General features: G+C 47.0%; 1 protein-coding gene across 3 annotated transcripts; it reads left to right on the forward strand.

Annotated features, from left to right (window-relative positions):
• Nucleotides 1-3,213: 3,213 nt before the first annotated feature.
• On the forward strand, nt 3,214-27,546 carry RBSN (rabenosyn, RAB effector). 3 transcript variants are annotated; one of them, XM_037523401.2, is made up of 12 exons: nt 3,214-3,314; nt 5,619-5,937; nt 9,193-9,333; nt 11,722-11,822; nt 12,698-12,743; nt 12,849-13,010; nt 15,010-15,251; nt 16,812-16,882; nt 20,030-20,116; nt 21,713-21,815; nt 22,841-22,945; nt 23,594-27,546. In XM_037523401.2, the coding sequence occupies exons 2-12, from the start codon at nt 5,790-5,792 to the stop codon at nt 24,740-24,742; spliced, it is 2,355 nt and encodes a 784-aa protein (XP_037379298.1). In that variant the 5' UTR covers nt 3,214-3,314; nt 5,619-5,789; the 3' UTR covers nt 24,743-27,546. The 3 variants fall into 3 exon arrangements, with proteins under 3 accessions (XP_037379298.1, XP_037379316.1, XP_037379307.1); XM_037523419.2 differs by lacking the exon at nt 3,214-3,314 and adding an exon at nt 3,598-5,062; XM_037523410.2 differs by lacking the exon at nt 3,214-3,314 and adding an exon at nt 5,085-5,284.

The following is a 27,546-nucleotide window of genomic DNA, read 5'->3' on the forward strand; positions in this document are numbered from 1 at the left end:
GTTCCCACATGTCACTGTCCAAGTTACATCTAAACCTGGAGTCACAAGTCTAATGCATGAGATGCTCCATATGCCAAACTCTGTTAAATGCCTCCAATACTTAGAATACCACATAGATGTGCATTTTTCAAATTTGTGTTGGAATTGGGATTAACTTCTCAACTGGCTGAATGTACATATCTCCGGAGATTTTTAGGTCAGAGGAATGAGATCTGAAGCGGCAGGGGACAAGTGTGACGGTTGACCACTCTGAGCCCTTTATTCTCACTTTTCCCTTGGGACCACTGTGCAGATTGGGTCAAGGGGTGAATAGGAACAGAAGTCCAGTTAGAGCCCTAAGGGCCGGGCTGGAGTCCTGGCATAGAGCACAGGACTGCATGCACTGTGGGCAGGGGCCTCTTTCCCACTCACCAAGAAGCCCCTAGGGACAGCTGGTAGTCTTGCTTTTTGAGTGCAGGGTGTCCAAAGGAGTGCAAATTATGTGGCCTTGCAACTCACATCCCCCAAAGTCAATTCTGTATTTTCCACTTTTCAGTTTTGTTGAGGCAGTCACTTCCTCCACCACCACACACACACACACACACACACACAGAGAGAGAGAGAGAGAGAGAGAGAGAGAGAGAGAATGCAGTAGCTCTTGAAATATGTTCTAAGTTCCCATGTGGCAGGGCCAGGATCCCCAAAATGCCGCCCTGATAAACTCCCAGGGCTCCATGTGACTCAGCTTGATGATGGCCAAGGCTGCTGGTGACACCTCCCTTCTTTTTTCTTTATTTAACAAACATTTACATAGTCCTTCCTATGTGCCAGGCAGTGCTCCACAATTTCCAAATGGCAGCCTGTTGAATTCTCCAACCTAGAAGGGAGCAGCTATTTTTATTCCATTTTACAAAATGGGAACCAGTTTGTACCACATAGGGTCGTATAAGAATTAAATGAGTTAAGACGTGGAAAACACATACAACAATGATTGGCACATGCAAATCACTCAGCAAATATTAGTTGTTGTTATTTAGATGGAAATAGTGTAAGTGACCAAACCAGGTCTTTTGCTCAAGCCCAGTTAAGTGAGTGAAACACGAAAATATCTTTGCACAAAGTTTATTTTATGAGGTGACCACCAAGGGAGTTGGCACTTGGGTAACCAAACTATTGAAACCAGCTGCCCCAGTGGTGGGGGATCTCTGATTTTATATAAAAGGATGGAATGTGGTGCTTGTAGGGCATAAAGAGTGAGGGGCTTCACATTTCCCAGTCTGAGGAGGTGCCTGGCAGACATCAGGGGTGATAGTGTGTATCTTTTCCAGGAAAGTATGTTCCTCTGGGGCTTACAGCCCTTAGGGCTGAGCAGAGACTTTCCCTGATGCTTTGGTTATCTCTGAAGGGGCACAGAGAATTGTGTTGGAAAAGTAACAGAGTTCTCAAGGTTTGCGGGAATGCATGGGAATAGGGAGTAAATTACAGTACAGAGGGGGAAGCAAGGGAAGAGGGAAGTAAAGAGTGTTTGGTTCAGTGTTTGATTCTGCTTAGTTTAACCCTTTCTGTGCTAAAAGATTTTAGGCTACAAAAAGAAGGGGTTGTGGTTACAACAGCAAGAGTCCTGAATAATGGTAATAGTTCTTTAATAATGACAACGCTTTGCCACCATCATTCTTAAACCTATCAATAGAATGTCAGTGGCTGATTCCATGGTCGGTTCCAGAGTTAACTGACAAGCTGCAGGTCATATTCAGAGCTTTTTTGAGTAACTGAAGTGGTGAATGTGACACAGTCTTTTGTAGATGATAGAATGACAGGCAAAATCATGATGATTTAATAAAAGGTTCATGGATGAAGCCCACACGTGGTCCAGCCTGAAAGCATAGCCCCCTTCTGAGACTTATCTGCCCCCAGACAGATGTCCAGAGCCAGGGCCATTGCTAAAGGCCAGCCCAGACGGCAAACACCGCCCAGGACTGCGATGTGGAGTGTCTCCATGAACCCTGCGGCGCCAGGCACAGCAGGGCCAGCAGGCGCTGATGATCATCCTGTCTTTTGAAAATACTGTTATAGAGCAGCCCGGAAATTGAACGGGTTACCTGACTGTGGGTCCTCACCCGCGCGCTTACAAGGGACTTATGAATACTCCGCTACAGGCACACACAAAAGGCTAATACAAGGTTTATTTACAAGGGAAAAGGAAATAAGGAAAATGTACAACTCAGGGAGAAAATAGGGAAATAAAGTCTTTAATGCGTCCTACCCGATCCGCCAACCTGGAAACCCAAAGTCACTCTCAGTCTCACTCATAGCAGGAATCTAGAAAACTTAAATAAGGGACCAGGAAAATGAATAACTATAAGAAAGTGAAAATCAAAATCAACAAAAATCTATGAACCAGAGACACTTTTTTTTTGGGGGGGGGTGGCGGGAGGGGAGGGATTGGGGTCAAAATGGGGGGTTGAAATTGTATGGGGAATATAAAAATAAAATTTATTATTAAAAAAAAAAACAACAAAGTCACTCTCAGAGCTGGCCGGACGCTGCGAGCTGGCGGAGAGCCAAAATGGGGGACCCTCCAAAGCCCACGGGTCTGGCTTTATACCAACCTGGCTGCTTAACCCCACCCTCAGGTCCCAGCCACCTTCCCTTTGGTGGTGATGGGATTTGGGGTTCCCAGTGTCTTTGGCTTTGGCCTGGGGTGGGGGGTGGAGTCCACAAAGCCTGCATGGAATTAGCTTTAGGACATCCTTTTCCCCCTAACAATACCACAGATTTGACGATGCTGTACACCCACCGGACACCTGTCCTTCTAAGTCCCCACTCTCAAGTGTTTCTATTCTGGGTCTTTCTACTGCCTCCCCGTCTTCTGCAAATTCCCTTTATCTCTAACTCAAATGAACTGACTCCCACGTAGAGCTGCACTTGGGGCTGGGGTCGCGGCGTTCAAGATCCCGCGGCTGCCTCATTCCCTGTTCACCTGGAACTACAGAATGACTTCAGTTTTCTTGTCTGTACAACGGGGTGGAGCGAGAGCTGCTGGCATCAACGCCTGGCACTTCATTACCCGCGAAGTCAAAACGCTGCAAAACCCACTCGCGGCCCGTCGGTTCTTACGACGCCTGCGCAGAAGCCCCCGCCACGCGCCCTCGATGACTCGGCGTTCGACGGGCGTCGGTTAGCCTGCCTTCCGGTTTTAGTGCCGCCTCAGGCGCGCCTGCCGAGCGCCGAGCAGCCGATGAAAATGGCCGCCGCGGCGGTGTGAGGGACCACGGAGGCCCACAGTCCGGGCCCGAGGACTGTCCAGGCCTGCGTGCCCGCGAGAGCCCCGTGAGGTACAGAAGGCCGGGACGAACCTGCAGGGCGGGGGCGGGGGCGCGGCTCCCCTCCGGGCGCGGCCGCGCGGGCTGAGCGTGTGGGAGGTGAGCGGCGGCGGGGGTGTGACGTGTGTGGTGGGCGCTGCGGCTGTCGGGCGCGCGCCCCGCCGGCGGGGGCCTGCGGTGATTGGGCTCTGAGGGTTGTGTGGTCACGCGGGGCGTGTGCAGTTGTGTTTGGTTCTGCGGCTGAGGAGTGGTGGGGGGGTGGGTGTCCCGGGAGGGGCTGTGCTTGATTCTCCGGTTGTGTGAGATCCGGGCGTTTGGGTCCGAGGGTGTGGAGTTGTTGGGGCGGCGTCCGGGCGACGTGGGAAGCTGTCATGTCTGCCCTGCCCTGTGGGTGTGGGTCTTTCATGTGTGTGGTTATGCGGCGAGCACACAGTCGTGTCGCGTGGAGTGGCTTGTGGCTGTGTGCGGCCGTGAGGCTGAGGGATGTGTAGCAGCAGCATTTGTGCGGGGTAGCATTCCTGTTGGACGTGTAGCATTCCTGTTGGACCTAGTGTAGGGTGTGAGGGCCTTGGAGTTAGGACTGTAGGGCCGTCTTTGTGGTTTGTGGTCGGTTTCTTTGGTTTGTGGTGTAGGTTTGGTTGTATGATCTTAGAGTTTGTTGGTTCATTCATTCGTCGAGCTTTACTGTGCTGCTTGGTGGTTTGTCCTAGACCCTGGGGATAGATGTTGTGGAAAACATAGTGTCTGCTGTCACAGAGCTTATGATCTTAGTGTTCAGTCCTTTCACATATGTCTTTGTGGTTATAAATTGAGATAAGTGCTGTGAAGGAAAAGCCAGATTGGAGAGTGTCTCAAGAAAGAAGCATTTCCTTGAAATGACATTGGGTTGAGATGTGAGGGGTGGGTTTATATTTGATTCATGGCGTTAGATTTGGATGCATCAGAAGGAAGGGAACTGTCAGTCCTGGGATCAGATGAACCAAGGTCTGGGGAGAGAACATATCAGACCTGGAGTTGCTGTTTCACTTGACAATCTGGCAAAGACGCTGAGATCTGCATCTACACAGTCATTGGGTTATTAGCTAGAGGAGAAAACAGGGACCTGGTATTTTGTTTATTTATTTCTTGGGTCACTGCCACCCTTCAGCTTTGAGGACCAAGAAGTCCCTCCTCAGTGACCCTCTAAGCAAGTACTTCCAAAGCTTAGAGTCCCTACTGTGGCTTGTGGGGAAAAAAATTCTCTGCTTTTGTGTAATGTTTTTGTCCAGCTCCCCCTTATCGCTGGTAGTCTTTCTAAGGTGACATTGGAAGTGACTTTGACATGGTCCAATAAAACAGAAAATGTAACTTATTAAACCCTGATTTGTTTTGAGTTCCAAATCCTTTTATTTTTGAAGTAGTCAGAACATTAATCTTGGTGCTTAGCTGTCACTTCTGAAATCTAGTGAATTGATTGGAGAGAAAGTGCTATAAAAATATAAGACACAAAATAGGTTTTTCTTTTTGACCACTAGGTTTCTAATGCACTCCTTTAGACTGAGGTTGGGATTTTCTTTAACAGGGCAGACCCTGTCATTTATTATTATTTGCAATAGCCAAACTTGCATCTCTAAGGGCTTCCCATTTTAGGATTATGCCAATTGACTACATTGTCCTTAATTTTTTTTGCACTGACAGATGTAGGATCGGTCTCTAAGATCACTTTACATTTTTGACAAAGGTGCAGGAGCTCAATGTATGATGCTGAATAAATGATCAAGGTAAAGAGAGTCAAATAAAATGTCTGCTTCTGGATGAGTACTTGAGATATTTCCCCAGTAGCGAAAGTGGCATATGTATTATGAAGTTGGAACATTTGGAATGAGTGTTAGAGAATTGCCTGGTATTGTGTTACTGTTGACATAGAATTTTCGTCCCTTCAAGAATCTATGCTTCCTACTTGATTGAGTCACCATTGTCTGTGATGCTCTCACATCCTAAAGGTTTTGTGTCTCATTCTATATTGTGGTTTTCGGCCTCAGGTTCTTGGGAGAAATTTTTCTGCTTTTGTGGAAAGTTTTGTCTGGGTTCTCCCCAAGGCCAGGAGTCTTTCTGAAGTGACATTGGCCAATAAGACATCGCCATGGCCCAGGAAACAGAAAATGTAACTTATTAAGCTCTGAATTATTTGAGCACCAAATTTTTTTGTGGTTTGTTTTCGCAAGCTTGCACACAACAGACATTAAGTACCCTTGCTAATTGTGAAAATAATGAAGAAAATTCTGTTGCCGCTGATTTTCCTGAATTGACTTTTTCCCTCTTCTGTCCTTTCTCAAGGTTTCTCCTACTCCAGGGAGGAAGCATCATCCAGGCCATGATGCCACATCCTCATTGTCCATGTGCTGCTTGCTTAAGCTAATGCCTCCAGAACCCCGGTCACTTGCAGAAGAATCAAGCTGACTCTTGGCATGAGGCCCCTGCCTTGTGGGGGTTGAGAAAGACACTGCCATGGCTTCTCTGGATGATCCAGGGGACGTGAGGGAGGGTTTTCTCTGCCCTTTGTGCCTGAAGGACCTGCAGTCTTTCTATCAGCTTCAGTCGCATTATGAGGACGAGCACTCGGGGGATGACCGTGATGTCAAAGGGCAAATTAAAAGTAAGAGGCAAGGATTTAGCTTATTCCATTCTGTCGGTAGGAGTGATGGTCTTCAACAGTTTCCATATAACCACTGGACCATGTTGATAACAATAGTAAATTGATTTTAGTAAACATATCTAATCCTTACAATGTGCCAGGCATTGTTAAAAATCTCACATATTATCATCTGCCTTTATTTCTCATAATCACTGTATGACTGTGAGCCCCCATGCAAGACACAAAGAGATTAAATAACCCGGCTGAAGTCACACAACAAGCAGAGCCTGGTGTCAAACCTAGCAAGGGGAATTGCTGTGCTCTGCTGACTCCTGATGACTGAGTTCCTACACTGCCCACTAAGAGGGCTTGGAAGTAGAAATCCTTCCCTTTGCTCTGAAAGTGGAGACATATTGTATACCCATCCCCTTGTCACAGATTCCAATCTCCCTGCCATCCTTCCTTCCTCAGCTGGACCTAATTCTCCACAACCCAGGAAAAGTAAGGTCATAGTTGAAAAACAAGAAGAAACAATCCCAAAAGTTAAAATTTAGTTTTTGAACTTCTCAAAGCCTAGGTCCTAGGGTTATAGAAATAATATTTCAAAGTAATTTGACTATAGTGTTTATTTCTTAGAGTACAGATTCTAACCCCTAAATTCTAATCTCTAAATACTTCCCTAGTGATTCAGCTAACCTGCTTCTCACAGCTGGCAGCATTTCTGAACATGAGATTTAAAAGGTCTGGAAGCTGTATTCACAGTTCTTTGTTGGGTGGGAGAGAAAGGAATGATCATGTATTCCCAAGTGGACTTTGGCTTCCATACATGCAAGAAAGCCACATGCTCCCTGTAATCAAATAGCCCTGCTCCATGTCTCGCTTTCCATTGCAGAAAAAGAGCTGTTGAGGCATTAACATTTATAACATCTGTCCAAAACATGGCAAAATCAAGCATTTAATAAATGTTGAGTCCTGCAGTGGACAAGGTGCCTTCTGACTGTAGAGGTTGGAGCAGAGCTACTATTAGGGGGCTCCCCCGCACCCTGGCTAAAGTTCTGCACTTTATAGTTTTCAGAGTTCTTTCACACACATTTGTATTTCATTTGACTCTCCTAGTAACCCTGCAGGAACGTAATTGGTCCCATTTTACAGAGGAAAGGTGAGAAATGTTGATTACAAGGTCATACAGGAATTGACTGAAGTGGGCCTTGAACCCAGGTGAAAGCCTCTAAGCCTAGTGCTGCTCTTTCCATGTGGCAGCACTGGTGATATTAGGCCCTTGTTCCTATGTCATGTGTACTGCAGCTGGGAAGCAAACAGCTAAGTTTCCTTGGATGCCTAGAGGGCCTCCATGATGACAGCTTCTGCTTTTAGTGTCAGCTGAACTGAGCCATGTACTGTGATGTCTCCAAGACTTTGATGCCAGTGAGGTTGAGAGGTTTTAGAGAAAGTCCTCAGATTTCTGTGATGACCTTACTAATTAGAGGAATAATGTTTAAGATTATTAGGGAATAATAGATATGGAAATCTTTTTTAAATACTAGTGTGGAAATTTTGTTCATTTTAAAAGAAACTTGAAAGCATTTTCTTGTGGGTTTTGACCCCCCCAACTGTACCTCAGAAGAACAAAGAGATTGAGTTAAACATTCCTTCAGTACCACTAATGGTCATTTTGCCAAGTTTCAGCTCAAGAAAGTAAAGTTTTAAAGGTTGATATCAAAGAGTTTTGGAAAATCCTTTAAAAAACAGATCAACTCTCCATTGGGTCTTTTGATTCTGGGAAGTTCTTAGACAATGCTAGTTCTAGGCAAGTGAAATATTATAGCAAAAAGAGATTTTGGAGGGAATTTAGAGAAGAAAACAGAAACATGTGATTGCTAAAAAGTGGTCAGTGAGTTCGGCCCCCAGCCCTGTTTCAGGTTCCTCTCCCCTATTGTTAAAAAAGACTACTTGAGGCATTTTAGAGGGTATCCTTTTAAGTTCTGTCCTGTTATTTTTCCTGTTGGAGAACACCATCCCAGAGTGATTGATAATCAGGGATAATCAGGGAATCTTGTCAGTTCCATGCCTTGCCTGCTAGTCCCCTATATCTGCATTTACCTAGATTTTTGAAAAGCGACAGGAGTATTTTTCTTGTTACTCAAGTGACGGGATACTTCAGAATCATGGTATCTCCATGAAGTATTGCTCTAGTAAATGGAAAAGAAATTGAATTATTTTGTTTTAAATCTGGTATTTTCTACTAGATTCTGTGACCGAAAGGGATAACAGTCACCTAAAATTTAAAAACATTCATGAGAGCAACTTAGAATTGACAATTCTTTTTCCCCCACTTGACTGTTGATCCATTTTCACACCAGGTCTCCTGGCAGCACTGGTAGCAGAACCACTGTTCTTTGGAGGCATAGTTTTCAGTCAGTGCTGACTGGGGAGAACCAGTGCTCAGGCAGATGAGGGTTCCATTTCCAGCCCTGTGGCCCATAAGCGCTGTGGTCTTGGGTGAAGCAAGTTCCTCTTTGATGTCACGTCCTCATTTGTGAGTAGGGATAGCCCGTCTTCGTGGTGGTGTCAGCATGAACAGGCTTAGTGTATTTGAGGGCACTTTCAATTTGGGAAACTCACGTTCTCTTCTTTCCAAGTCTCATTTCTGCTGTGTTGGGTTGTATGTGTTTTATCTGTGTCTTGAAGCTTCTTGTCAGTATCCTCACATAGGCATTCAGTAGGCGGGTTGGCAGCAGTTGGGGGGGTGAGTGCTAACTGCAGTTAAGCATTTTGGGAACACCAGCCCAGGGTTGTTGGTTTGGCTGAAGCCCATCCTGATGGGAAACAGCAAGTGTTTACTCATGTGTCCCCTAGCAGTTTATATGTAGTTTTCAAGTGCACAGTTCAGTAAGTTTTGAAAAATGATTATATCTACATACCCACTTCTCTATTATGATAGTGGAAAAAAAATCACTTCTGTCACCCTGGCCCCCAGTTTGGATTTGATTTTAACACATCTATTTAATTGGGCTCTTAAAGTTGGTGATCGGTCATTTAGTAGCTGTCTGTTGGTGTCATAAGCCAACTTACTGCTCATACCAGTTAGAGTTTTGGTCTGTGGCGTTTGGAGTACAGTGGATATGTACATTTTATTTGGGGTACAAAAATTTCTTCATTTTTAAGCAAAGCATAATTATTTCATCAACTTTTTTTTTTTTTTTTTTTTTTTTGAGATTTCCCTTGACTCTTTCCTGGGTTCTTCAGGGATTCATATATAGTGTTCCATTTTTCAAGGTCTTGTCCAGAAAGCAAAGAAAGCAAAGAACAGATTATTGAAACGAGAAGGAGATGACCGAGCAGAATCGGGGACCCAAGGATATGAATCTTTCAGCTATGGAGGGGTTGATCCTTACATGTGGGAACCCCAGGAACTTGGTAAGAAAATCTGTTCATTCATTTAGCACTTTTGAGCGAGCATCTGTACATTCTAGTTAATGTTTTAAGAGCTGGCTGAGGAGGGCCTCCCTGGTGGCCCAAGGGGTTAAGTCACAACCTATGAAGCTATTCGCAGCCCCTGCAGCACGAGTTTGATCCCCTGCCAGGGAGCTACCCACATGGCTCAGCAGACCTCTCCTGACTCGCCTGCTGCTCCCCTCAGCAGTGTATTTCAGTCGATCATCCTGTTCTGTTCCCTACTCTGTCTCTGGTGAATCCTTTCGCCCCCCCACCCAGCCCTGGCACCCCTGGCCTGTACCCCAGTTCTGGTATGCATAAATAAATAAATCTTTAAAAAAAGAAAAAAAGAACTGGCTGAGGAGGCATCAATAAACCAGAATCTAAGTTTCTTGTGCACCTCACATGCTAGCTGGGAGAAGAGCGGAACGTCTACTTTGTGTTAGGCACTGCATTAAATGCTTTACGTGTGTGTTCTCATTTAGTACTCACTGAACCCCAAAGGGACCTGCCCAGGATCAAATAGCTGGGAAACTGCAAAACTGGTGGATGAGTCCAGTTCTCTGACATCAGCTCAGGCACAAACTCCAGTGGTTTGTGCAACTTACTTTTCAGAGTCATGTAGTTATGGTATCTACTTACTTTCAAGATAATCTTTCTGTGGTGATGAAAATATTCGGGAATTTCTTTTGGTTATGATTGCACCACTTTGAGTATACTAAAAACCATTGAATTTGTTCCCCTTAAATGGTAAATTGTATGTATGTGGATAATATATCAATATAGCTGTCATCAAAAAGATCATGCCACACAGAGTTGAACCAGCTAGCACTGCAGACCCTTTACTGTTAAGTGAAAACATCCTTACTGCATTATCTTCTGACCATGAAGTGGATAAGTAATGATTGTCTCATGATTCTTTATTTTTTCACTTTTCACAAAAGCCTAACAAGGTACAATGGGTGTGACATTCATTCCCACTTACAGATGAAAAAACAGGCTCTAAGAAGGATAGTCACATTACCCAGAGTCATCCATCGCATTCTTAGAGTGCCACTACCGAAGGTAGCTTTTGGATGAGGAAAATCCTAGAACTGCATTGCCCAGAATAACTACTAATTATATTTGGCTATTTAAATTTAAATTAAGTAAAATTAAAAGTTAGTTCCTTGGCCATACACTAGCCACATTTCAGGTGTTTAGTCTCCACGTGTGGCTAATGGCTCTAACACGGAGAGGTAACATTTTCATCATGGCTTTAAAGATTATAATACGCATTTGAAATAATAAATTACCTATAAATTAGAAACAAAGGAGAAATTTCAGGAATGTAAATTCTTGCTGGCTTCTTGATAGCTTATTTCAATGATTGCCAATGTTAAATTATCAGGGTGATTTTTCTGATGAACGTGCTTATTTTAATAACTGAAGGAAGTCACAGATTGCAGAAGGTCAAGTGAATGGCAGATTTTACATGTTAATATTTATGGTCACCCCTTAGAGTTCTAAATGAAAATTTAATTCGAATATGGTTAGGGAAGGAGACACACAAGGCTGGCTAAGTGTGTACATATTTAGACTTCAGTTAGCACAGGATATAAATGCATGGGGCGCAGTTGGTGGGGGCGGGGGAGGGAACTGAATGGCATGCTGAGAGGGTCCAGGGCAGGCCTGCTGTTTGGGAGGAGGCGCAGCTGAGCCGAGGCGTATTGCAGGTGCACCTGGACGAGCTGCTTGGCTCCATTTGTGTTGGGGAGGTTTCTCCCAGGTTTTGACTGCTAGACAGAGGAACTAGTTTCCCCCAAGGGCATCTTTTGGTATTTATACTTTGGGGGTGGTTTTGAGGAGGATTGTTTTTATTTTGATGGAAAAAACACCAACTTTGGAAGTATAGAAAAATAAGAGCGATTTTTAAAAATCACTGATAATGTTACTGCCTTTTTATTTCATAGACATTCACATGCTAGGCAGTGACTTTATACTAAATTTAATTGATCCTCATAACAACCCTCTAAAGTAGATACTATTGGTATCCCTATTTTATGGGTGATTTTACAAGAGAGGATAAGTAACTGGCCTGAAGTCAGACAATGTGTGGCAGAATTCAAACCTGAATACAGGTTTGTTCCAGAGTCCAGACTTTTATCCATTGGACTCAGAGATCTCTTATGTTCTCTTGCCTCCAAGGTCACCATAGTTACCCTGGCAAATTTCCTTCCTTTTGCTTTCCTAATTTAAAAATTTCTTACAGACACTCTAAAATCCTAGAATTTTTACTTGCTTTTGAAATTCACTGAGGACAGCAGTGAGGTAGATAGCGCCCTCAGTGCAATGACAAGTCACTTATCACCCCATGTCCCCTCTTTCTAGGTGCTGTGAGAAGCCATCTTTCAGACTTCAAAAAACACCGAGCTGCCAGGATTGACCACTATGTTGTTGAAGTCAATAAATTAATAATCAGGTTAGAGAAGGTAAATTTTGTTGTGTTAAAACACATTTTTTCTGCAAATATAAATTTCCTGGCCGGGGCCGGGGGAGAGGGAGGAATTACATTTCTGTAGCATGTTATGAATGTCCTGTGTATCTGATGCTGGCAGAGAAGCCCCCCATTTAGAGAGGACTGGAGGACATGTGGGGGCTGCTTTTACTGAAGGGAATCACCCCAGTTAACAGACTTGTCACATGACTGGCTTTCCTTTTCCTCCCACTGAAGGTTTCTCCTCTGCTGGAACACCTTTCTGCGTTCAGATTCTTTCCTCTCGTGGGTGTCCTAGGCACAGTCAGGCATAGTGTTTGATCTCATTTGATGGCAAATAGAGAACTTGGTGACAGTCCATGGGGAGTGCTCAGCCCAGGCAGTGTGGGAACATCTGGCCTGGCCCTCTCCCGGTGTGGTGTGAGAGTGTGTCTTCAGTACCATGTTTGCTCTGTTTCACTTTGATCCTAGAAACGTTTGTTGTATAAAAACAACCACAGATACACTAGGTGTACTTTGCACAGAAATATGGGACCAGTGTCATTGTCCTGCAGGACCGTGGAGAATAGCGAGTTCCCTGTTGCTTTCAGTGCCATCGCCATGCATCCTTGCCTACCCCTGGTTATTGCCTAAGTGGGTAACTGACAGTAAAGAGACTGCAGGTGGGACAAGGGAGTATGGCGGCGCCTTCTAGCGGCAAATCTACTACTCTACGGCATGTGACATTGCTTTTGTGACATTGTGGGGTGAGGGATGACAGGTGAGACCTGGCAGTGCAGATGTGCTGATCCCTGCTTGCTGCTGCCTGCCGTGGAGAGAGTATATATCCCCTGATTCATTCCAATTGGTGCTCTTCTTTCTCCTTGACAGCTCACTGCATTTGACAGAACAAATACTGAGTCTGCTAAGATCCGAGGTAACTGTAACTCCACTCACACTCAATTTGTCTTTCTTTCTGACCAAGTCTCTATAAATGACTTGCTTTCTTGTTTGTTTGGTTTTTGTTTTGTTCTTCCTAAAGCAATAGAAAAGTCTGTGGTGCCTTGGGTCAATGACCAGGACGTCCCTTTCTGTCCAGACTGTGGGAATAAGTTCAGCATCCGTAACCGCCGTCACCACTGCCGCCTCTGTGGGTCTATCATGTGCAAGAAGTGTATGGAGCTCATCAGCCTTCCCTTAGCAAGTAGGTGACCTCAAAGGCCTCATCTCCTGAGACGAGGTTGTTTGCTGGGAAACTTTTGGGACCTTTTGTTTAAGTTGATGGCCCATGAGATTGTCATTCACTCACTTAAGATTCCTTGAAGCCCACTGCAGGCTTGCACTAGACACAGGGGTGAGGGATGTGAGGGGCTGACACTTTTTCTGTAAAAGATCAGATAGTAAATATGTTACTTTTTGTGAGCCCCAGATGGTCTGTCACATTTCTTTTTTTAAAAACAACCTTTTATAAATGTAAAAATTGTACTTAACCCCAAGGGCCACACAACTTGGGATACCAGGTTGGTAGTGACCAGTGTCAACATCCAGGGGGATCATGGAGGGCAAGGAGTTCACTGTTTCCCATCTATGGTCCTATAGGGATCGTCCATTCCCCTAAGGAGTCTGGCATCTAGCAGGGGATGTAAGTAGTTACTTTACAGAGAGATAAATACAACGAAGGAAGTTACATCAGGCACCAAGGTGGGTTGATCAAATCTTTGTCAGCTCTGCCAGTGGCAGGTAAGGCTTTGAGAGGAGACTGTGGGAGAGGGGCTTTTAAAGTGAGCATGGGCTAGCTCTTTCCTTAAGACGCTTCCTTTTCCTTTGAGCTCACTGACCTAGAGAACAGACTGTAGTGTCATGAGAAGCACTGAGTGAGCACAGAGGCCGAGCAGAGCAAGACTGTGGATGCTAAGGGTTGCGAGGTGTTGTTCAGGAAGAACCTCTGAAGATGAGGGCTAGGATTGCAAGGAGATGGGGCAGGAGGACATCCTGAGTGGTGAAGAGCAAGACCAAGGTGTGGGATGTGGAAAGATCCAGGGAAGGTTGTGGACGAGCGCATGGAGTAGCTGTGGCAGTGTGGAAGGCCTGTTAAGAGAATTGTGGGACATGGCGCGCAGACCTCTCCTGCCGCCCGCTGCTCCCCTCAGCAGTGTACTTCGGTCCTTCTGCCTGCTCTGCTCCCCGCTCTGGCTCTGGTGAATTCTCTCACCCTCCCTAGCTTCTGACTGTACCCAGTGCTTGTATAAACAAACAAACAAACAAATAAATAAATAAATAAAGCATGCCTCTATAAATAAATAGATAGATAGATAGATAGAGAATTGTGGGAGTGAGACGACAAAGGTTCGGTGGAACCAGATGGTCCGCAGCTGTGAATCTCAACTGGTAAGAAGCTGCTAAAGATGATCTTGTAGGCTTTTAGCCAGTTCTGGCACTTTTGGGTGGTGTTGCAACTCTGGAGACTTCCGTTGACTCTGCATGTGCTGCTGGCTATGGGGTGTGTGGACAGATGCTTCCTCAGTTTGGCTGTGGTATCATCAGGCACACGTTAGCTTGATATTTTCCTTTTACTCTGAGACTGAACCCCATGTCTCCACCTGAGACCACATGAGTTACATTTATGGGCCACTCCTTGCCCTTATGTTGGGCTAATTAACTAACATTTATGGGGCAGCTGCAGTGAGGGGCCTGTTGGACATAAAAGGATACAAGGATGACTAAGACACAGTTTCTGTCCTCAAAGAGTCCCAGATCCTTAGGCAGCTCAGGGCACATAGAAGGGTCACACAGGGAGAAAGGTGGAAATGCTCCAAGAGGGGCCATGTGTGGGAGCTGGTAGGAAAGGCATGTGGGATTTTGCCACAAGGAATTAGGGAGGCTTCCTGGAGGATGTGCTTTGGCAGGAGTGGGGGCAAGGCCAGGAGAACATGGGTTGTGTCTGAGACACAGGGCAGATGGAGGGGATTGTAGGTGGGAAGGCCAGGCTAGAAGTGGACCTCAGCCTCAAAGACAGACTATCCTTGTTTGTCTGACGTTCTGGCTGGCAGTGTGACTCCATCGCACTGTGGAACGGACTCCTAGAAGGCAGGGTCGTGGGTGGTTCTTGCCCCCACCAGCTCCTGTGAGCCCCCTGCGGTCGTGGGAGGTAGGTGGTTGGAGGCACAGGCTTACTGCTGCCTGCCCTGTTTTGTGCTTTACAGACAAGCTCACCAGCGCCAGCAAGGACGCCCTGAGCACACACACCAGCCCCAGCCAGTCACCCAGCAGTGTGCACGGCTCCCGCCGGGGCAGCATCAGCAGTGTGAGCAGCGTGAGCTCCGTCCTGGACGAGAAGGATGATGACCGGATCCGCTGCTGCACACACTGCAAGGACACGCTGCTCAAGAGGGAGCAGCAGATAGACGAAAAGGAGCACACGCCCGACATCGCGAAGCTCTACGAGGTGACTCGTGTGCCGTCTTGGATCTGGTTGGAGAGGCAGAGTCAGTTGTTCCTTATGTGCAAGCCTGCAGATTTTGGAGGATGTTTGGAAAGTTGTTCTTTGAATCATTTTTAGTTTCTGCTAAAGGGCCACAGTGTGCCTTCCTAGCTAAGGGCCTGGGTGAGTCACAGAGTCATCCTGGGTGTGTGGCAACTTATTCCATTACCCTCCTTGCCAACTTGAAAATTGGAAGTTGGAGGCTCTGGTGGTCCTGGAATAAGGGGATAGGTTCTGGGGCGGGAGCCAGTGGTGAACAGTGGGCCAGAGAAGTCCTGGGAAATTCACCTGGAAGCTTCAGGCTTTCCTAGTTTGAGAAACTGCCCCTAGGCTGAGGCTTCCCCTTTGAGTCCTCTGAATGCCTCTGCTCATTACCACCGGTGACCTCAGTAGAAGTGCAGACGGAGAGGAACGTAGTGTAGTGCAGGAACGTGGGATGTAGAGTCAGACTGGTGGGGAGACCGGGTTGGCCTAGTGGCAGGCTGAGAATGATTAACCAGGTGGGGGTCGGGCTGGGCCAGTAGGAGTTGGGGAGTTCCTCCGACAGAGGAAACTGGCAAAAGTCTGAGCAGAGAAAGAACATGCAACTCTCTGGTGACCACTGAGTGGTCGCTGTCAGCAGTTCTGGAGGTTGTAAAGGGCTGAGTTTCTGGACTCTCCATGAAGATTACTAGAAACGCTGTTAGTTAAACCTTGTGCTGAGCTGCAGGTGTAGCCGTTATTCATTCCTTACGTGGAGTTCAGGACCTGAAAACTCATTTTTATAAATAGCCACATGCTTTTTGCTTCCTTTTATTTTCCATTCAGAAGGGCAGATTTATTGGGAAAAGGAGAAAAGAAGAAGGTGTCTGCATAGACCCAGGCGGGTAATCTAGGGACAAGAACTTGCTTCCTTCTTTTTTTTTTTTTAAAGATTTATTTATTTATTTATACAAGCACTGGGTACAGTCAGAAGCACGGGAGGGTGAGAGAATTCACCAGAGTCGGAGCGGAGAGCAGAGCAGGCAGACAGACCGAGTACACTGCTGAGGGGAGCAGCGGGTGGCAGGAGAGGTCTGCGCGCTATGTGGGACCCTCACTCGGTGGCCGGGGATCGAACCAGAGCTGCAGAGGCTGCGCAACCCAGCGCTCAACCGCTGCACCACCGGGGAGGCCGCGTCCCTTCTTTTTTGAAGAAAGCCTGGAGATCGCTCGTGCCAGGGTCTTATATCACCTCGGAGACAAAGAGTGTACCAACTAATTGTTTTTCTCTGCCTTGGTACACTCAGTGGCTTGTGTCCTGGAGGGCCTTAACTCCCCTCAAAGTCGCGAGTACCACCCTCACTTTCCTTCCTGCAAGATTTTTGCTTGTAAAGTGGACGTGTAAGTCAGGGAAATAACGCTCAGAACAAAATGAAACAAAAAACCACTCTTGACATTTTTCCATTTTAGAAACTGTTCAGAGAACCGTCTCTGTTGATTGGCTCATGGGTGGGCTTATCCGTACCTTAAGAGAACCACTCACCTCTTCTTTTTTGTTCTTAGAAATTACGACTTTGCATGGAGAAAGTTGACCAAAAAGCGCCTGAATATATCAAGATGGCAGCATCACTCAAGTAAGCTCTTCCTGTTTCTCCAATTCAGTGGTGACTATTTTCTTGCATTTTAGGGCAATTCTTCAATAACTGAAAAAGAAAATCTTAACTCCGTGCTTATCTTCTGTGACTAACTGAAGAGAATCTTTGTCATGTCTGTGGCCCACACTCCCGTGTTAGACTCCGTGTGGCCTCCTCAGGTGGCCCAGCTGCTCTGGTCAAGCGGGTTTGGGAAGGGCAGGAGGGCTGCATGCAGCTCCTGGGGGTGAGCAGAGGCAATAGGCTTCGTGCTCACAGCCACGTAGGTGCCACTTCAGGGTGACACAGGTTTAGGGCACAGCAGGCATTTCCTTTAGGGCATGGCTTGGTAACCTTTGACCCACAGTCCAAATCTAGTCTGTTCCCTATTTCTTTTTTCTTTTTTTTTTTTTAATTTAAGGTATAATTTGCATAATTGTGAAATTCACGCTTTTAAAGTGTACAGTTCATTGGTTTTTAGCATATTCACAAGGTTGCTCAGCCATCAGTACTATCTTAATTCTAAAACAGAAATGATAAGTAACCCCATGCCCATCAGCAGTCACTGCTCATCCTACTCGCCCTGTATCCACCAGTTACTCTCTGGATTTGTGCATTTTGGACACCTCCCATGAGTGAAATCACAGACGTGGCCCTGCGTCTGATTTCTTTCACGTGGTATAACGTTCTGTAGACTCTCCCATGTGGTACACATGGCAGTGCTCCTCCTTCTTGTGCGGAACATCAAGTGTACAGACCACGTCTTGTGCATCCACTAGTCCTTTCCTGAACATTTGGCTTCTTTCCACTTCGGCTGTTATGAATGATTCATGTACAATTGTTTGTACACGTGTGGATGTGTATTTCTCTTGGGCATATACCCAGGAGTGGAGTTGCTGGGTCCCCTGATAACTCTGTATTGGGGGAACTGCCTGACTGTTTTCCAGAATGACTGCACCCTTTACATTCCTCCAGCAATGGAGCAGCGTTTCTGTTTCTGCACATCCTTGCCAGCACTGGCTGTTACTGCTTGGTCTTATAAAAAAGTGTTCCTGGAGCACGACCATGCCTGCTTGTTTGATTGCTGTTGGTAGCTGCGTTTGCACCATAGCAGCAGAGTTGAATGGTTACAACAGAGACTCTCTGGCTTGCAAAGATGAAAATATTTATTATCTGGTCCTTTATGGAAAGTAATTGCTAACCCTTTTTTAAGGATACTGCATCTTCTATAGATTAGAGATAAGTGAGCTAGAATTTGAGGTGCTGTTAGCACCAGCATCAGATTATTTCATCCCCTTGACTGTGCATTTGCGAGATAGTCATTGAGCAGCAGGGATGTGCCAAGCTCTGATCTAGGTGCCAGAGCTGAACAAGACAGTGCCCCTGCTCCGGAGCTGCATTGTTATGGGGCACCAGCCATCACCAAGTGAACAGATAGTGCACAGGAGCACTCATCACTACCTGAGGGGACTAGAACTGGTTGACATGATGGAGAACAGGGCAGCTGATTGCAGATTTTGGATGACCTTGATATTTTGCACACACGGAGGAGAAAACAAGCTAAAGCACAAGTCGTCTTAATACTGGCCCGATGTTCTTTTGGCAAACTATGCAGTAAGAGATAATGAAACAACTTAATTGAATCCTCAAATTACAGTGTACACCAATATTTTCCAGCTAAGATTGATTTATAGACGGTAAAATAGGGAAACAGGGGCCTCCCTGGTGGTGCAAGGGCTCAAGTCTTTAGCACTGTGAAGCTATCGGCAGTCACTGCAGCGCGAGTTCCATCCCCGGCTAGTCAGGGAGCAACCCACATGGCACAGCAGACCTCTCCTGTCTCGCCCGCTGCTCCCCTCAGCAGTGTATTTCAGTCAGTCCACCTGTTCTGCTCCCTGCTCTGTCTCTGGTGAATCCTCTCACCACCACCCCCAACCCCCGCACCTCTGGCCTATACCCCAGCTCTTGTAGGCATAAATAAAATACATCTTTAAAAAAAATAGGGAAATATAGCTTAAATTATTGCTGTCTCAGGAAGGTTACTGAGCTGGTCATTGCTGAGATTGGATGCATAGCAGAGGTTATCGGAAATGTTTCTCTCCTCGGAAACATTGGTTAAGCATGGCCCGTGTATGAGTTACTAAGCATACAAATGTGAAAAGTCATAATCACTGCACTTGGAATTCAGCAGTCTGGTGGGGGTAATGGACTTCTGAATGAGCAGTGCTGAGATCACAGGGTAACTGTGTTCTTCCTCTGAGACTAGAGTTCAGCCAGCTCTGGCCTTCCCTGAGGTCACCGCCTCCACCCTAGGCAGAGTTATTCCCTCCCTCCATTTTTGATTTGGAATCAGTGTGCTTTTCTCACACCGCTGCTCACACACAGGGAACTATTGTTCATGTGACCCAGGAGCTGGGGCAGTTGACATGCTGCTTTGTGGGGTTCTTTGGCAGCTTTCCAGTTGTTCTTGTTCTCCCTATGTAGTCTTTGAGTGAGAAAAGTCATGTGCTTTCTGCTTTGGTATAGTGGAACCAACTCACTTAGTAAATCACTTGTTATGTCTTAGAAGACAGTGAAATGCGGCAAAGTAGGGCAGTAGATTCAGTTGCATATAATTTTTTTAAAGATTTTTTTTTTATTTATGCATGCAAGAGCTGGGGTGTAGGCCAGAGGGGTGGTAAGAGGATTCACGAGAGACAGAGTGGGGAGCAGAACAGGCGGATCCACTGAAACACACTGCTGAGGGGAGCAGCAGGCAAGACAGTAGAGGTCTGCTGCGCCATGCGGGTGAGCTCCCTGGCCAGGGAATGAACTTGCTGCAGTGGCTGCTGATAACTTCATAGTGCTGAGACTTAACCCCTTGCTCCACCAGGGAGGCCCCCAGTCACATATATTTTGATGATGAGTGTTAAGTAATAGCTAGTTCTGTCCTCAGAGACCTAAAAACAAGTCTGTCCCCAAGAGTGGCTTCCAGTTGGTTAGCATATTTTGAAAAGGAATGAACACTGCATTATATATAAGTTTGAAATGCCACTTGGAAAGAATTAACTGTGTCTCCCTTTGTGAGGCCTCAAACTTTAGACTCTTTGACACTACCCTCTCCAGTCAGTGTGACAAAACTTGGATCAAACATCTCTGATTTCTCCTTAGTGCTGGAGAGACAACCTATAGTCTGGAACATGCCAATGACCTTCGGGTGGAAGTACAGAAAGTATATGAGCTAATAGATGCTCTAAGGTAAGTCCTGGCAGGTGCTGTCTATCCTGCTGCCTTGAGTGGAGCAGGTGCTATTTTGATGAGGTGGTGGGTGGCTGGCAGACCTGAGCTCCCTCCAAGTCCTGGTAACAGTGGGTATGTGTTGGAAGGAGGCTGAGGGAGGTGCCATCCCCGGCACTCTTCATCTCAGTGACTGTTGGCCCAGGATTTTTTTTTTTTTTTTTTTTTTTTTTTAGAGGCATGCTTTATTTATTTATTTTATTTGTTTGTTTGTTTTTTGTTTATACATGCACTGGGTACAGTCAGAAGCGCGGGAGGGTGAGAGAATTCACCAGAGCCAGAGTGGGGAGCAGAGCAGGCAGAAGGACCGAAGTACACTGCTGAGGGGAGCAGCGGGCGGCAGGAGAGGTCTGCGCGCCATGTGGGACCCTCCTCCGGTGGCCAGGAAGCAGCCGGGGATCGAACCGGCGCCACAGAGGCCGCGGGCAGCTTCGCAACCCAGCGCTCAACCGCTACGCCACCGGGGAGGCCCTGGCCCAGGATTTTTAATGTGCATTATTGGTGAAGCACTAGGCGCTAACTATTGACACCAGCTACATGCTACTCACTGGATATCTTGCATAGAGTTGCTCATTTATTCTGCCAGAGTTACCCTGTGGTGCAGGGACTAATATCCCCATTTTCTAAGTGAGAAAATGTACCACAGCTAGCAAGTGGTGGTGCCAGGCTGGAAACTTAGCTTCCATCTTCAAGTTAACAGCTGCCTTTTAACCTGTGCTGGCTGCTGGGGTTACATCAGCCCTTGAGGTGTAGGAAGTACAGTGACTCAGGAAGAACTGGAATGAGGAATCTTTCCCTATCCTTGCATGCACAACTGGCTCCATATTGGGTTGTCAGAAAAGTCATGACATATTTTTTCTATTTTTCAAGCAAAAATGTGTCATGACTTTTCCGACAACCCAATAATTTCTAGGGCCTGGTACAAAATTGAAAATTTTGAATGAAAATTAAAAATTTGAGTGAAAATTCAAGTCCCTTTTTCAAAATTATTAAGACCCATTAAGAAATGTGGTCCTGCCTGGTGGTGCCGGGGTTAAAGTCTCAGTGCTATCAAGCTATCGCCAGCCACTGTGGCATGAGTTTGATCCCCGGCCAGGGAGCTACCCACATGGCACAGCAGACCACTCGTGTCTCACCTGCTGCTCCCCTCAGCAGTGTATTTCAATAGATCTGCCTGCTCTGCATCCTACTCTGTCACTGGTAAATCCTCTCACCCCCTGCACCTCTGGCCTACACCCTAGTTCTTGTGTGCATAAATAAATAAAATAAATCTTTTTTAAAAAAGGACTCATTAAGAAATTTGAGGCCGTGACAGTAGAATAGCTTGGTTGCACAGGACCCTCAATGTGCTGATTCTCTCAATGGCTGACTGTGTGTCATGCACCCCATGCTGCGTTAGAGGCCTTGGGTGTAGCCAAAGGGTCAGACCCAGCTTCAGGGACACTCCCGTGGAGTTTAACTCTTTTCCACAAATCTTCCTTGACAACTCGGAGACTTTTCATCTTTGTTTCTGAGGCTGGCAGCACCCATTGTACTGATGTGTTTGTTCCAATCCAGTAAGAAGATCTTAACCTTAGGCTTGAACCAGGACCCTCCACCACATCCAAACACTTTGCGGCTGCAGAGGATGATCAGATACTCGGCTACACTCTTCGTGCAGGTAAAACCTGAGGAGAAGACCCATCACACACTCCTACCCTGCTCTCTGCCTCTCAGGGCAGACCATGCCAGCAGTTTGCTTATTTTCTGTTTGTGTAGGAATATATACATGGTATATTTTTTTAAGATTATAAATGCATTACACCACATTTAGAGAAAAGTCTGGATTTCCAACAGAAGTGAAAACTACTTTTAATACTGTGGCCCAGTACAATCACTCATGAGTCATTCTGGTATATTTTCTTCCCCATTTGTATTTGTTACATAAGTCATTACAATTAGGACATATTTGCAAGTTTATGTCTTTTTATCACTGAATTTTATATCACAAGCACTTTTTTACCTAGCTCTCAGATACTTTGAATGGCTGCAGAATACTGCTTTGACTGTTTATGCCATGCTTTATTGAGCCACTACCCTTTTGTGGGTCATTTAATAGATGCCCATTTTTTGCTATTAATGAATATCGCCTGAGAGACAGTTGTACATAGCCTTTCTTCCTTGGATGGGCTTCTAAGGGACTCTTCTTCGACCATTGGTTGGGGGGGAAACAACTGATTCAAGGATAGAATACCTCGGTGGTTCGATCTGAGTTGTTTCTACTTCAGAAAGCCTCTTCTTAGCAGGTCCCAGTTAACTGCCTTCAGGCTCCCTGACAGATCTCACAGAGGCTTGGCAGGTTCTCCCCAGCACTTTACTGCAGAGAGGTGGGCCCTTTCTCCTTGTGATTTTTACTTCTGGATTTAGTCAGTACCAGCTAGGCACCAGGCAGTGTTTTAGGTGCTGGGCATCCTACCGTGGGCAAAAAGACAAACATTCCTGTTCTTATAAAAGCTTATATTCTAGAGAATGGGTAGATAAGAAATAACTAAAAGATATGGCTTCTAAGATGGTGCAACGTGCTGTGGAGAAAGGCAAAGCAGGCGAGGGGGGTGGAGGCTCACATGGAGGCTTACAGAGCTACCCTAAACTCTTCTAGGTAAAAAATGAACCTCAACCAGAGTTTAAGTGTAAAATTTCCTACAGGAAAAGTTGCTTGGCTTGATGTCACTACCAACCAAAGAACAGTTTGAGGAACTGAAAAAGAAGAGGCAGCAGGAAATGGAGCAGAAGAGGATCCTGGAGAGACAGGTGAGTGGAAGCAGGCTGCTGGGATCCGCTTCCCCCTGCAGCTCTCGGCACAAGGCCTCATGGGCTCCCCAGAGGTCCTTTGATGAGGTTGTAGTGAATCAGAACCTCTGGCTCAAAAGTTTACATTTTTCTTTTGGGCCTCACCCTCCTCTGTAGACACCAAAATTACTGTTTTTCTCCCTAGGTCCTTATTTTTCCTTTAGCATGTCTGAGATCTTCTGTCCAGAATACCAGAAGGACTGGCTGTTCTCCCTCTGGTAGAGGTTGCAGGCAACCCAGACACCAGGGAGTTTTTCATAGAACTCTTTGGGATTTGCTCTCTTAAGCAGAAAGTGACACACGTGTTTGATGCTGTGCGAGCTCCTGCATACATCATGGTGGTAGACCGCAGAGGTTTGAGACAAGTGGATGGCCTGTGACTCTTAAGGCTGAGAAAACCTTATCCCTTAACTTACTGTTATTCATTATTTTTAAAAACAGGTTTGTCCCTCTTGTCCCCCTGGATAAAAAGCATGACTTGATGTTAGCAGCTGGGTGTCTTAGTCCCAGGGAGGGCTTAGTGACAGCAGGCTGTGGAGGGTGGCTGATGGTGTGGCTGCTGGTGACATGGTGACCGTGTTTCTTCCCTTTCGCTTGGTATTTCCCCAGGCTGCCTTGGAATCCCAGCGAAGACTTGAGGAAAGGCGGGGTGACCCAGCATCTCGTGCAGCCAATGGGGAGGTGTCGTCCCTTCGTGGAGGCCATGCCCCTTTGAGAAAGGCTGAGGGCTGGCTCCCGCTGTCAGGCGGTCAGGGGCAGAATGAGGACTCGGACCCCCTCCTCCAGCAGATCTACAATATCACCTCGTTCATCAGTCAGGCCAAGGCTGCTGGCAGGGCCGATGAAGTGCACACCCTGCAGGAGAACCTGCGGCAGCTGCAGGATGAGTATGACCAGCAGCAGACGGAGAAGGCCATCGAGCTGTCCCGCCGGCAGGCCGAGGAGGAGGACCTGCAGCGGGAGCAGTTGCAGATGCTGCAGGAGCGCGAGTGGGAACGGGAGCGGGAGCAGTTCCAGACGGCGTCTGTGCATACTCGGACTCGGTCCCTGGACTTCCGAGAAGTCAGGCCATTTCAGCTGGAGCCTGGTAGGGAGCCTCGCACCCACCTTGCTTATGCTCTGGATCTAGACTCCTCCCCAATTCAGAGGAGTGCCGCTTCCGAGACCCCTTCACCCAGCTCAGCTCAAGAGCCCGTCAGAGTATGGTCTGGGCCGCCAGCCCTTGGGCAGGAATTCCTCCCCCAGGACACCGTGTCACAGCAAAATGAGGTGTCCTCCCTGAACCCCTTTGATGAGGAAGACCTGTCCAGCCCCACAGCAGAGGGCACAACCAGCCCTCTTGCTGCAGACCTTTCCTCTGGCCCTTCAGCCCACGTCCTGAAAGAGTACAATCCCTTTGAGGAAGCGGAGGAAGAGGAGGCAGGGACAGGGAATCCCTTCATTAGCCCAGACAGCCCAGCACCCAACCCCTTCGATGAGGAAGAAGAGCATCCCCATCAGAGGCCCCTGAGCCCTCCTGTTCCCAGCAACCCCTTTGAGGAGGCCACCTGTACCAACCCCTTCGAGGTGGACAGTGACAGCGGGCCGGAGGGCGAGGAGCCCATCGAGGAGGAGCTGCTCCTGCAGCAGATCGATAACATCAGGGCGTACATCTTCGATGCCAAGCAGTGTGGCCGCCTGGATGAGGTGGATGTGCTGACGGAGAATCTGAAGGAGCTGAAGCGCACCTTGGCCAAACAGAAGGGGGGCGCTGACTGACCAGTGGAAGGGCAGGGCCCAGTGGGGTGGAGAGAGGGCTGGTGGGGTTGATGGAGGAGGAGAAAGGGCAAGAATTAAGATACATGCAGGTTGAGGGAGGGAATCTGCTGTTTCTTATCCTGCACGTGAAATATTTTCACTACAGCGGAAAAATAAATAGGGAGCTAGAATAGGGAGAATCAGCAGTCACTTCACTTGCAATTTCCTGGTTTTGTGGGGTTTTTTTTTGTTTTTTTTTTTTTAAGTTGGGTTTTTCCCTTAGAAGGGACTTGAAATCGCAACCGCTGAGATGTAACTGAATACAGTTCTGTCGGGCCCAAGGTAGAAATGGCGGTTGTGCTCCTGACGGGCCCATTTGTCCGGCCTCAGGCCATCATGCAGTATTCTAGGGCAGCCTTACGCAGGGCCCTTTCTTCGGCCCAGTCAGACAAGATGGACTCATTTAGACCTTGCTCTGCTCTGGCAGAGCTGCCCCGTTAGACTGGGCCCGTCACCCTGGGCTTCCTCTAGAAGGTGGGGTGGGGTGGGTTGTTTGCTAGGAAGGTAATGGAGGAGCGCTCAGGGCCTCTTTTAAAGAGCTGGTGACGGGGTAGTGATGCTTTACCAAGGTCTGTTTCCTTCTTAGTTTGGAATCTGTCTCTTTCAAGGAATTAATCTCCCAGTGCAGGGCATCGCAGTGATTCTGGTGATGCGCCGCTCAGCACGCAGGAGTGGGTGACCTTCTGTTTGATAGAGGTAGTAGTATTTGCGAGGAGAGTCCCAACCCAAGTGTTGCTTTGTTGGAACGGAATGACTGATGGATCAGTTGTCCTTCCACCAAGAAACCTCCCTCCTTTGGCAAAATTACTCTCACCTGGCTTTTTCAAAGGGACCAGCCTAGAACTTAGGGATTGTCAGGAGAGTGCAAGCTTCCCTGAGTCAGAGAGAAACGCATTTCCTAGGTTAGTTGATTAGCCTTCTTCCCTTTTGGACCATCCTGTCCTGACCTGGGACACTGGTGAGATTTTTTTCTTAACAGTATTTAGTATTAAGAAACAGATGCTTGAAGGGGCTGGATGCAGGATTATTCTGGTAGCACCACAGTACTTGAACTCTTCACCAGTTAGGGGCAAAAAGGGGAATTGTTCATTTAGCTCTGGTGCTTGGTTTACAGGAGTAGAACCCTCCCCCCTAAATGAAGTCTGACATGATGATTCTCACGTGCGCTCGCCCTGGGGTGAGTCGCTGCAGTTAATGAACAATAACTGGTCACTGGTCACTTTATATCCCATAACTAAATCACACTCTCCCCGGTGTGAGAGCTGAAATGCATCTTGTTACATTCTGGGAAGGCACCTATTGATGTCGGGAATGTCTAAAAAGCATTGTGGTGTAAAAATCCTCTGTATTTGTGGTGACGCTATTCACGTTTCTCTAGCATGTACCGGACCCTTTGGCTGAATGGGAAATCCCGGTGCAGGTGCGCGGGCCGGGGCCCTTGGCACTGGGTTCTGTCAGGAAGGGATGTGAGTGGGTTGCACCAGGTTTCCCTCGGGGGTGCGGGGGGTTGCTGCTGGGCATCCGCATGTTGCCTGGTGCAGGCCACTTTCCATCCAAGGCCACATCCTTGGTGCTTAATTCAGGAGGGTTCACAGATGTCCGCTCAAACCTTCCTGCTCTGCCTGCCTTTTCTCTGACTGAAGAGGAGGAGGCTCTTTGCATAGAGAAGTGGGCAGTTCCGGAGGGAAATGCTGCTTCCCGTCATAATTATGTCTCTGTGGGAGGAGCGTCTCAATCAGCTGGGGATTTCAATGAAGAGTAGTGAACTAACATACCCTCTCCCTGAAACCAACCCCGAGTAGCAGTTTGTGAATAATTAAGAGCATAAGGAACACACATAAGAAACATTTTTTTAAAATTAAAAAAATCACTGAATATACTAAATCAAACTAAAACCTGATGTGGGTGAATTATAGCTAGGGCCTCCCATAGCCACAGCCATGACAGGAGGCAGAATTCTCTGCCCTTCATTTCCCAGATTTCACGTAGGCACCGAGTTGGATTTACAGTGAAGGCGCCTAATGGATTGCAACACACTTCAGGTTCTAACCTCTGGATAGCGCACCTTGGCACCCGGCTCCACCCCATCAGGAAATGACTTGTTCGTGCGACGGCGCCGGTGGATCTCCTAGACGTCCCCCATGGACTGAAGAGCCTGGGGATTCGGGCATCACATGAAGGTGGCGTTTTCCTTTTATGCCTCAGTTGTATCTTTCCCTCTCTAATACACTAAGGACACTCCTCATGTCTTCGCTGTGTAGAATATACTAAAATGTAGAGTCGCCTTCAGCCACGTGCTAGGTGGGATGCTGGTATGATGGGGCGACGGAACGTAAGAGAGAAGCTGGTCTCTACCAGTACCCAGGCCGGGGAGCAGGTCGTGCTGGTCATCAGCGACAGTGTGCGGGTCATCGATTTGCATGCACTACTCTGGGACCTTGTATTGAACCTTTTTAAAAAAATAAAATTACAGATGTAGTGGTTGGGAGTGTGTCTGTGTGTGCATGGGTGTTACAGAGAATCACCAGATAACGTCCCCATTTTTAAAAATTTTAAACTAAACTTAGAAACCATGAGGGACAGAAAACATCAGAGGTTACCTGGGAAGAGGGAAAGAGACCAACTCCAAGGGCAGATATGGGGGGAGGGGCGTGGAACTTCATAGAGTGAGTGGGAACAGAACCAGCAGATTGCACACAGAAGGATTTTACTGGATGCAAATCCTGCTTTTTTTTTAAAGAGTGAAAAGAGCCTAAAAGATACCT

Source organism: Talpa occidentalis, unplaced genomic scaffold (genome assembly GCF_014898055.3).
Source record: "Talpa occidentalis isolate TD23 unplaced genomic scaffold, MPIMG_talOcc4v2.1 talOcc4.10, whole genome shotgun sequence".
Lineage (NCBI taxonomy): Eukaryota > Metazoa > Chordata > Mammalia > Eulipotyphla > Talpidae > Talpa > Talpa occidentalis.

What these genes read in the sequence shown, in the direction of transcription:
- RBSN (XM_037523401.2), top strand. Translation starts at nt 5,790, where the DNA reads ATGGCTTCTCTGGATGATCCAGGGGACGTGAGGGAGGGTTTTCTCTGC. An exon ending in GTGGGAACCCCAGGAACTTG is followed by an intron (nt 9,334 to 11,721) that starts GTAAGAAAATCT and finishes CCCTCTTTCTAG; the next exon opens with GTGCTGTGAGAAGCCATCTT. An exon ending in ACATCGCGAAGCTCTACGAG is followed by an intron (nt 15,252 to 16,811) that starts GTGACTCGTGTG and finishes TTTTGTTCTTAG; the next exon opens with AAATTACGACTTTGCATGGA.